Here is a 10,484-nt window from a genome sequence, read left to right as displayed (position 1 = left end):
GGGGAGGGGAAGGCTCGGAGAGGTTCACCAAAACCCATTCAAGAGGTTTGGGACAGTGCGCCGGGCAGAGGGGGGGGGGGGTTATGAAAGTTAAACTGGGATGGATCAGGATCTGGAGTAAAGCGGCTGCTTAGATTCCCCGGACTAACAAAGACAGGGTCCCTCCGTCCCGTTCCCCGAGGTAGAACGCCTCAAATTATCCGCTTTAATCGCCGAGAGGCAGCCCCGGTAGACGGGGCCTAGGGAAGAGAGGGATTAAAACGAAAACAAGGGGACCTCGGGACCTCAAGAGCCTTGTTAATTCCAGGAGGGTTTCGCTGGGGTTGAGTTTGCAGCTAATATTGACTCCGATGTTTAAAGTAAGCAAAAAGAAAAAGATAAAAAAGAAAAAAGTCTTATGAAATGCTAAACCAAGGGAATTCTGTAGGATTTCCCTCGGACGCTGTTAACAAATGCTCGGGCGCTTCCTTGGAAGAAACTGGCATTTTCTGGCGCCGGGATCCTAAACCGGTTTGTAAAGAAAACTGGATAATCTTCTAGTTTTAGGTGCAAAAGAATAGTTGCCTTTGCCTCTGCCTAACGGTACTGTTCACAAGAAGGGGGTGATTGCGCCCTTCCTGATTAATCCGTAATTAAAACTTTGATGAACGACCTAAATGACTTCTTGCTGAATCTGGTCTACAGGGCAGCTTCAGCGGTGCTGAATGCTCCCGGATCAAATCATCCTCCTCCCAAAGCCGCTTATTTCACCAAGTGTGTTTTACAGCCTTAGATCGGAATCCCCCCCCCCCCAAATGACCTTTGATACTTTGCTTTTTCCTCCCGAGCACGTAAATACCGCCGTGGGCAACATCTACAGCGGAGGGGAAATAGTTGCGTTTATGGCTCTTGTTTGAACACGATTTAGCCTAGACGTGAAGTGCGGCAGATCTCGGGTTTTAGCTAACGCTGCGACTTAAGAGCATCGGCCAGCCCCGTCCTCTTGGGAAGCCTTCCGAAGGCGCCCTATTGACCGGCCTTCGCACTAACAAGCGGCTTCGCCTCTCCGAAAGAGACTGGGAGCCAAGGACGCGCTGCCCGAGCTGAAGCCGGAGCGGAAAGAGAAACAACTAAAGAGGGGAACTGCACCTCTTCGCTGGACAAACCCTTCTAGAGGGCTCCTTCTGGCGAGCCAAGTGGCCCCAGAGATCGCGCACACTCAGGATTTCGGTCAAGATGTAGCCATTCTGGAGTAAGGTTGGTGTAATATTTCTCAGGTCGCCGCCCAGGCCGATTTTTGGTCCCCTGAGTTGCTTCAGAGCCCGCTTTGGTCTCGGGAAGGGGAAAGGTTTGGTTCTTAAAAGGCCGAAAAATCCGTTTCTGGGAAACCTGGGCAAACGGCGTCGGGAAGTGCAAATGGGGGCGGAGGAGAGACTAAAAGTTGCGAATCGGGCGACCGCTTTGCAAAAGGAGGGCAAGACATTTTGGGGGGGGAAACGACTCCTCTCGCACCTGCCCTCCCTCCCCTTCTTGGTTCCGCATCTTTAATCCCGCGCGCAAAGAAGAGGCGGCTGCATTGGTGTAAAGAGCTTTGAGTTTAGGGTTTTCCAGAGCTGCGTGAAATTTCCGGCGTCGAGAGGTGCATCTAGCCTAGAATTTCATGTCAAATACTTGAGTTTTTCTGATGGTGGGAATGGGGAAGAGGAAGGGCCGGTAAAGTGGAACTTATCTGGGAATGTCAAAAGGTAGACCTTGGAGAAAGCGCGGTTACCGTGCCTGGCAGATATCAGAATAGAATAAATGTGTCAGACGCCGTGCATCATCTTTATTGTGCGATATTTAATTCTGCTAGTTTAGTTTTTGGAAATCGTAGCATTCCCATTCCCTCCCTCCTTCCCTCCCTTCCAAAGTCTCTGCTCAGCTGGGCTAACCATTCACGACAAATGAACTTATTTCTTTCCTATTTAGACTTCCTGAAATAAATCCAGTGCTTCTCCATAGATCACAATTAAATTGATTTCAGCCCGTATGCTTATCGACTGAAGTCGAAGAGAAGAAAAGGAAAGAAAACGGCAAGCAACCCTTCGCCACCCCTTCCGATTTCATTTTCATACTGCTCCTTAACTGTCCAGATTGAGGAAAACCGAGAATGGGAGGTTGAAAAAGAAGACTAGAAAGCCGGGGGCGGGGGGGGGGAGGAGAGGGGAAAAAAAAGAATCTAATTTGTCCTTCATCAACAGCTCCTAATGGCTTGTTTTCGTTTCGCACGTCCATTTTCCTACTTTCTTTGATAGAGGTAAATATTCTAATCTGATTCAGTTCACCTCCTGTGGATTGCCAGAGACAATCGTGACAGACGGAGCGTTTTGCAAATCACAAGGAAACCGGCTTCCAGGAGCGAAAGGCCTCCAAGAAACCAAAGGTTCTAACGGACGGGAGGCCCCTTTTCCCACCGACGGTGCAGCACACATAAAAGGCAACCCCGGAGGAGCATTTATGGATCTGGGCAGAGCGAGGAAATGCGGGGGCTGCTCTCTGCCCCCCGAAAAAACCGAACCCTTTCCTTCTTCCACCGGATGCTTAGGAGAAATGTGAAGACAGAGATTCACTGGTGGGTGTGAAAAGGTTGTATCTCTGTTCCGCAACGTCGCGACTGCGCCAGACAGGCGGCGGCGGCGGCGTTAGGGCGGACACTTGCGCCCCGTAAACCCCAAAGGTTTTCCTAAAAACCATTCAGCCGGTTTCTTAATCCCGCAGTTGGGACTGAAGGGCGGGGGGGGAGAGAGAGAGAATGGGAGGCGTTAAGATGGACGCTGAAACCTGCGCCACTAACGCCTGCGCGTCTTACTTGTGCCATATGCGCGATGGCGGTAGGATCTGTATCCTCAGTGTTTCCGACCTGAGGTTTGGAGCCTACCCCGTACCCTGGGGCTTTCTGGTCAGAAGCCTTCTTCTTCTTCCCCCTTGGTAGAAGGGAAATCCTCTAAAATCATCAGGAAATGCTCCATGAAGGGAATTCCCAAGCATTCGGATAAATAGACCGCTTAGAAAAGTGATTCCGAATAAAAACCTCCAGAATCAATCCTGTGAACTGAGGATTTTAGAAAGTGTGTGGGGTTGTTGTTGTTTAGAACAGGAGTATGCGAAAGAGGGAAATGTTTTAACTTATTGTAGGGTCTGGGAATGAAAGCTGCATTTTGAGCAATGTGTTCCAAAGCAGAAGAGGACTTCTTTTCGGGAATTGTAACCGTAGCTTCTCGCAAGACTTCGGTGTAATGTAACCCTGGACCTCTTGAGCACGGACAGAGCTTGGGCAAGAAATCGGGATCCCGCGAAATCTTTCGCCTTTCCCTCCACTGTTGCTTTGGATTCTCAAGGCCGAAGACCCCAGGAAAAGGGCTCAGTAGAAAAGCGGGCTGGGGAAGGAGAGAGAAAAGAGGGCGGCGGAGATTGGTGTTAGCCGCTTCTCGGCAACGCCATTAGCCCGATTAACCCGAGCAGCAATTAGTAGCAACACTCGGAAAGAGATCAACCTTAACTCGGGGGCGGGCGAGAGATTCCGAAGAGTCAAAGGAGCCAGAGGACCAAAGCACGACCCCACTAATGCCTTTCCTTAAGGCTTCGTGCCCGATTCCTCCCCCCTCCTGCCGACACGCCCACCGGCCCCGCCTCCTCCGCGTCCCCTCCCCCCGCCCAAAGAGTGGGGGGGGGGAAATTAGTTTTATTCGCGATCCGATAGAGACCCGGGAATTCAATCCAGGATGACGTTGCCTGGGTATAAAAAAGGAAGGAGGTCGGAGCGGATTAGAGAATCCAGGCAGTTGACATCGGAGGAGGAAACGGACGGCCGTGGAGGTGGAGGAAGAGGAGGAGGAGCTGCAGGAGAAGAAGGGAAAGGGAAAGGAAAGGAAAGGAGGGGAGGAGACGATGGCACGGAGTTCCAAGGCGAAGAGCCTTCCTCTTCCCCCACGCTCGGCCTCTTAAGGAACGGCTGGCCTTGCAGGGCCCCCTTCCCCCAAGAAGCTAGGCTCGCGTCCCCCTCGTCCCCCGGGCCTTCCGGACGGCCCAACTCCGGCCACACTTCGGCCTGCCTCTTCCAGGAGAAGGTCCCTTCGCCGCGACCGCCGCTGCTCCTCCTCCCTCCGAGCAGAGCGCCGGAGGGGATGCCTGCTGGCATGTTCAGCATCGACAGCATCTTGGCAGCCAGACCCCGCGGGAAGGAGTCGGGGCTGCTGCTGCAGCAGCATCAACCTCCGCACCCCGCGCAACAGCCTCAGCCCAGCGCGGCGCCCGTCGTCTTTTCGGCCAGCCTGCACGGAGGGGACACCATCTACGGCCCCGCCGGCGGCGACTACGGGGGATATTACTCGCGGGCCGTGGCTCCGGCATCTAACCTGGCCGCCCTCGGTGGATCTAGGCTGGGAGGCTACGGCAACTATTACTACGGGCAACTTCACGTCCAGGCATCCGCCGTGGGTCCCTCTTGCTGCGGCGCCGTGCAGCCCTTCGGCGCTCAGCAGTGCTCCTGCGTCCCAGCAACAGGTAAGGCAGAAACGCCTCCCTTCTCGCCCCACTCGTCCGTGTTGCTGGGGGGTTTCTCCAGGCGGGGCGGGGGGATTGAAGGAGAGGCGAAATAATTTTTAAAAAAGGGAGAAAGCAAAATCCCCTCCGGAATGCGGCTTGCCTTCCCCTCCATCAATCCTGCCCCGCCCTAGGTACCTTCTTAGGAAAGTAACGAAGAGAAATGAGGCTGGAAGGTCTTATGGAGGTCCTCAGCCATCCAGGTCCTAGTTGTCCCAAAGATGGTTCTCCATCCCCCTCCCCTTTTATTTTTCAAGAGGCAAATTGGCTTTCTTCTTTTTCTTTGAAGACGTTTCCCTTATCATCCAAGGACCTTTTTCAAAACTTTCCGTTCCTCAAAGAAAAACAAGAAAGTTCAGTTGCCTCTTGGAAAAAAAAGGGAGGGGGGAAAATAAAAACACCTTTGGAAGCTGGAAAGGGTTCTCTCCCCGACAGAGAGGCGCGATTTCTGTGGCCGAAGGTGGGAAGGGACAGCCGGCTCTTGAAACTTCTCTTTGCCTGGAGAAAGTTTGAAGGGCGCGGTGCTCGGGATGCCCCCTCCTCCTTTTCCCAGCTGTCGGCAGCACTAAGATTGTGTGGCGGAATGCGATTCCGCGGTAGATTCCGTCGCTGGAAGTGACGTTGGATCCTAAATCCACGCTACCTGAACCCGAGCTGACTTTGGCTTGAGAACCGGGGCGAGTGATGGTTTCCTCGCCGACAGGGTTGTATTTACACGCTCTGACAAATGCGTGTAACTGGACTTAAAGCGTCCCACGCTTTCCCTTGGGAATAATTCTGACAACGTTGGGATTGCCTTCCTTATGACACTGTTGTCCCAAGGCTTATTCATCGGGCATTAAACCTTACTCAAATAAGGGCTGCCCTCTGAAAATAAACAGATTACACGTTTAGTTATAACTGAGCTGCTCCTTTCTGAAGTGGTCGCCCTAATTCTCCTTAATTCGATTTCAACTTTCCGGTCCTAATCAAATATTCCTTTGGAACAGCCTATTAAATGGAATAGACTTTCAGACACATACATTCAAAATTAGAACGTTCCTACTCCCATTAAAATAAAAAAGCAGGGCAGCAGAAACCGAGAATTAAACAAAATATAAATAGATTCACCCTGATATTTAAATCACTATCTCATTCGTGATTTATAGCGTTGGTCAATCATCCTTGTACCAAGATGATGGCAATGGTCGTGTTTTACATCGCTGCGACGAAATTGAAAGACCCTTATTTATAATAACAAAGGAGAAAGTTTGTAGGTCAGGGTTGGAATGAGGGGTCAATTGGTCCTATCTGATCTTGATTGTTTTCTTGCAAATGTTTCGTTACCCAAAAATTAGTTAACTAGGTAGTGGGGGGTCTCCTGATGGTGTTACCTAATTTGGGTAATGAAACGTCTGCAAGAAAACAACCAGGCTCAGAGAGCACCAAGGACCCCTCAGACCATTTTAAATCCCGAAGGAGGAAATTACTTTAAATCCAGATGCTCCTCGATCTAAGCGCCCCGATTTCTTCTCGACCCTTGAAGCCAATTTGGTCCTTTCTAGGAACGTACTCAGAATTTCTCCCTTTCTCCAAACCCGGAAGGTATTCATTGAATACAGTTTTCTTGTTCCGTAGCAGAAAACTTTAAATTGGCACTAAAAGTAACAGTTCCCCTGTCCAAAAGTGGCGATTTAAACGGGCGGGTTTCTTTCCTACGAAACAATGATCACTTCTGGACTTGTGCCGACTCAGTGGGATTTATTGTTTCGTAGCAAAAGTGGCTGCAAAATGTAGATTCCCAGCTCCTTAAACAAACGTAACTCACCCTCTTCTACATAACTAAAAGGATACATTTAGGGCAATAAGCACCCTTGTCTTTAGGGAACGCCTTCGTTAAGTCGTTCACAAGAGGGAAAGGAAATCTTTGGGGTGCATTTTGAGTGTAAGTTTGGAAAGTGATGCAGCTTTATGGAGCTTCTCCAGGACTAAGATAGAGAGAAGAGTCTGCAGCCCGGACAGGTGAAATCTCAACTCCTTTCCACCGATGTGAATGGGACAAGTTCAGATTTGTGGTAGGGGGCGATTCCGCGTCCTCTCTCCACAATTCGCAGCCACGAGGGCAGAACCGAAGCCCCCCCCCCGGAAACCCGCCATAGCATCGATCCGCCGCCTCTACTAAGCAAGGTCTTTCGCGTGGGATGGGGCTGCTTGGAATGGGACGCGTGACGTGATCCGGAAACCTGGCCAGTTCAAAGGTAGGCCACCTGGTTTGCTCTTTTTTCCTCCAGGCTACGAAGGGACAAGCTCAGTCCTAATGTCTCCCGTCCCGCATCAAATCCTGCCTTACATGAACGTGGGCACCTTGTCCCGGACTGAGCTGCAGCTTCTAAACCAGCTCCACTGTCGGCGGAAAAGGAGGCATCGCACCATCTTCACGGACGAACAGCTGGAGGCGTTGGAAAACTTGTTCCAGGAAACCAAATACCCCGACGTTGGCACCAGGGAACAGCTGGCCAGAAGGGTACATTTAAGGGAGGAAAAAGTGGAGGTAAATTGATCTTTCTTCTAGGCGGAAGGAAGGGAAGAAGGGAAGGGAAGGGAGGAAGGAAAAGAAAGGAAGGAAGGAAAAGGAAGGAAGGAAGGAAGGAAGGAAGGAAGGAAGGGAAGGTTGTAGTAGTTGATGTGGTAGGGGCTGCTTGGCACCAGAGTACTTGGGCAGAGAGGGAGAGAAGCGAGCCCCTGGCTTTCAAGTGAGAAGAGGAAAGATTCAGAAACCTTTGGGGATCTTTTAGCCTAGATCCTGACAAAGCTCATTGCAGAATATGCAGCCTCAAGAAGAGCAGCGGGCTGCTTCTTACTGGGAACTGCGCGGCTATTATAATCATTATCCTTACCCCCGACTCCTGAAGTTCAAGAGCAACTGAAGACGTAGACATTGAATGCAGGGCTGGATTTCGTCGGAAGCGGTCGCTGGCCAGGTTTTGATCTCCTGGGATCTCCGCTTCCTTCCTGCTCTACTCAGGTGGATGGGTATTTACTTTACCCTCCGCGACAGCTCTGCTGTCCTACAGCCACTGAATGCTCGGAGTAAACTCCACCGAACAGCCCAATTCTTTGCGACTTGTATCTTGGGAAGTGGCGCGAGAATGCTTGGAGTTGATTGACTTCAATTCTCTGAAGCGCAAAGTCGGTCTGTCTCCCCCGCCGTGAGCGGTCCTAGCCTTAGTTTAGGGAGTTCTTCTGACTCCCCAGGGCGTGAATAGAACAAGCGATCTCCACCACCCGACATCCACATCTAAATCCCGCTTCTCTTAACCTATTCCTATGCATTACAAGATCAGGCGCTTCCTAATTCGTTGTGATTATGAGATCCCACCCCATTGCTTGCCTTTAGCCACCAGAGGCTTCAGTTGTCAGGGCGTTGATATCGTGCTTTCGCAACCTGGTTTATCTTGGGTGAAAAGCATCTGCAAGTCCGCTTTGTTGTAGAGCTAGAAATCTCGGGAAAGCATCAACTGAAGCCGCTTGTTTTCAGAGACAAGTTGCTCCCTTAACTTTGTCTTAGACGCCCAAATAGCTTGCAAGGCTGTGGGCTGAAAGGCGGTTCAGAAACCTGATCAGCACCGGTCTGGCCAGGGAAAAGACCAGATCCCGAGGGTGGCGTAAACCGTGCCCTGCCGTTTCTTTCCCGGCCATTCATTTCAGTTCCCAGATATCTCCGTTGCTTTGATATTTAGGGTGAGGGTCCTTCCCTTCCTAAGCTGATGCTCTTGCAAATAGAAAGGTTCCTAAGCAGAACTCACAGGCTACTGAATTTGCAGGCTGCGCCTGGTGTTTTCATTGTAGGAGAAAGCAACGGCCCCCTACGGTGGGGATCCAATAAAGAAAACTCAATCTCTAGCCTTACAAGCAGCCAACCTCGTGTTGGCTTTGAATAAGCAACTCTGCCCGCGATGGACACTTCCCACTTGAGTGGCAAGACCAAGGGGTCCACTCCCAAGAGAGATGGAGCTCCGGTTCCCCGGGTAAGCGTGGCCAGTCTCCTGCTCAACGCCTGTGCAGACAAGAAAAGACTGGGGTTGTTGGGCTCGTCCCCAAAAAAACCCTCGTTTTCTGATTAAAGTTCGCTCATTCAGAAACGCAACCCTAACCCTGAGCGCTGGACCACTTCCATTGAACAGGACGTTGAGCCGAGGGTGGGAGGAGTAGAATCCAGTGATCCCAGCAGTGGTGGGATTCATATTTTTTACTACCACAGAACTACTACGGTTCTGTGGGCGTGGCTTTGTGGGCATGGTGTGGCTTTGTGAGTGTGGCTTTATGGACATGGCAGGGGAAGGTTACTACAACATCCCCATCCCCCCCATCCCACTAACTTGCTTCCCCGCTCCCCTCCTGTTCAGGGCAACAAAAGACGATAAGCTGGGACACAGAGGGACAGGCCAGTCTATTTGCTGGTTCTCTGAACTACTCAAATTTTCTAATATCTGTTCTCCCGAACCTGTCAGAACTGGCTGATTATTACCTCTGGACCCCAGGGATCCACTCAGTGGTGAAATTCAATTTTTTTTTTTACTACCAGTTCTGTGGGCGTGGCTTGGTGGGCATGGCAGAGGAAGGATACTGCAAAATTTCCATTCCCACCCCACTCTGGGGCCAGCTAGAGGTGGGGCCAACCAGAGGTGGTATTCCCGGGTTCTCTAAACTACTCAACATTTCTGCTACAGGTTCTCCAGAAGCTGTCAGAACCTGCTGAATTTCACCCTTGGATCCGCTTCCCAAGTCTTCTCTCCCTGGGCGCCACTTCTGAACTCCGCGGTTCCCAGTTCCCACGGCCAGTAACGACCTCTTTCTCCTCCCCCTTCTTTCCTTGAATGCAGGTTTGGTTCAAGAACCGCAGGGCGAAATGGCGGCGACAAAAGCGGTCTTCTTCAGAGGAGTCGGAAAACGCCCAGAAATGGAATAAAACATCCAAGGCGTCTCCAGAGAAGCTACAAGAAGAAAGCAAAAGCGATTTGGACTCGGACAGCTGATGGCATTGAACGCACAGGCACACGCAGGCGCGTGCGCCCACTTCACACGCACACACACACACACACACACAAACGCCCGGAGAAGCTGCCAGTGGGGATGGACTAGATTTCTCTGGGCCACTTGCACGAGGAAGCGCTCGCAGCTCTTGCACAGACTCTGCCTTTGCAGGGAGAGGGAGGAGGGACGGTCGACGACTTAGGTGTATATAATGTACCCCCATCCCGGAGTCAACACTTTGAAATAAAACGCGTGGCGGTGGAGTTGCATGGGCTGAGGCTCGCCGCGGATCTTTCCTGAGGTGGTCTCTGAGCCCTCCCGGTGGGGAGGCCCCAGAAAAGCGAGAAGGCCTGGTCTGCCTTGTCCCCTCAGTTTTACTTAGAGGGGTTTTTTTTTGTTTGAAACTTGTTTAGGGTCGCTATAGAGAAAGTGGTGGTGGGGAGGGGTAAAGAACAAGGCTTTGTACTCTACTGGACTGCTGGGTTTTGAACCCGGATGCAAGGAGAGACGCTAATTCTCTGCACTAGAGAAACCTGGGCGGGTGGACTGTAGGGTGTGGTCAAAAATTTCAAGAGGCAATTGGGAGGGCGTGATTGAAGCCCCATACACTTAGTATGGTCATCATGAAAGCCACAGCAGAGGGATCAAAACTTGGTGGCCCAACCCTAACCCTAACCTTGGCTCTGACTATTGAGTTTTGTACCACCACCAACATCCAAGCTGATGCTTCCTCGCCATTGGACAGCTTGGATGCTGAGGTTGCCTGTCTGTGCAAGATGACTTGAGAGTAAGCCTCCTTTGACTCAGAACACATGATCCAGCAACGAATTTGGCTAGCTATTGGTTGCAAGGAGATTTTTTTCCTTCCTTCCTGGGGATTTTGGGCATGACAAAGCTTGCAAGGATCAATG

At 51.3% G+C, this 10,484-nt stretch overlaps 1 protein-coding gene across 1 annotated transcript; it reads left to right on the top strand.

Moving 5' to 3' along the window:
- The first annotated feature begins 4,142 nt into the window (after positions 1-4,142).
- Positions 4,143-9,575, top strand: GSC (goosecoid homeobox). The gene is made up of 3 exons (XM_032236053.1): positions 4,143-4,515; positions 6,822-7,090; positions 9,423-9,575. Exons 1-3 carry the CDS (start codon positions 4,143-4,145, stop codon positions 9,573-9,575), a joined length of 795 nt encoding a protein of 264 aa, XP_032091944.1.
- Positions 9,576-10,484: the final 909 nt, after the last annotated feature.

This window comes from Thamnophis elegans, chromosome 1 (genome assembly GCF_009769535.1).
Source record: "Thamnophis elegans isolate rThaEle1 chromosome 1, rThaEle1.pri, whole genome shotgun sequence".
Lineage (NCBI taxonomy): Eukaryota > Metazoa > Chordata > Lepidosauria > Squamata > Colubridae > Thamnophis > Thamnophis elegans.
The sequence above is the reverse complement of the archived record's forward strand: the minus strand, read 5'-3'. Positions and strand labels throughout refer to the sequence as shown.

Coding starts and splice junctions, on each gene's coding strand:
- GSC (XM_032236053.1), top strand. CDS start 4,143: ATGCCTGCTGGCATGTTCAGCATCGACAGCATCTTGGCAGCCAGACCC. Junction 4,516..6,821: donor GCAGTGCTCCTGCGTCCCAG/CAACAGGTAAGG, acceptor GTTTGCTCTTTT/TTCCTCCAGGCTACGAAGGG. Junction 7,091..9,422: donor TAAGGGAGGAAAAAGTGGAG/GTAAATTGATCT, acceptor CCTTGAATGCAG/GTTTGGTTCAAGAACCGCAG.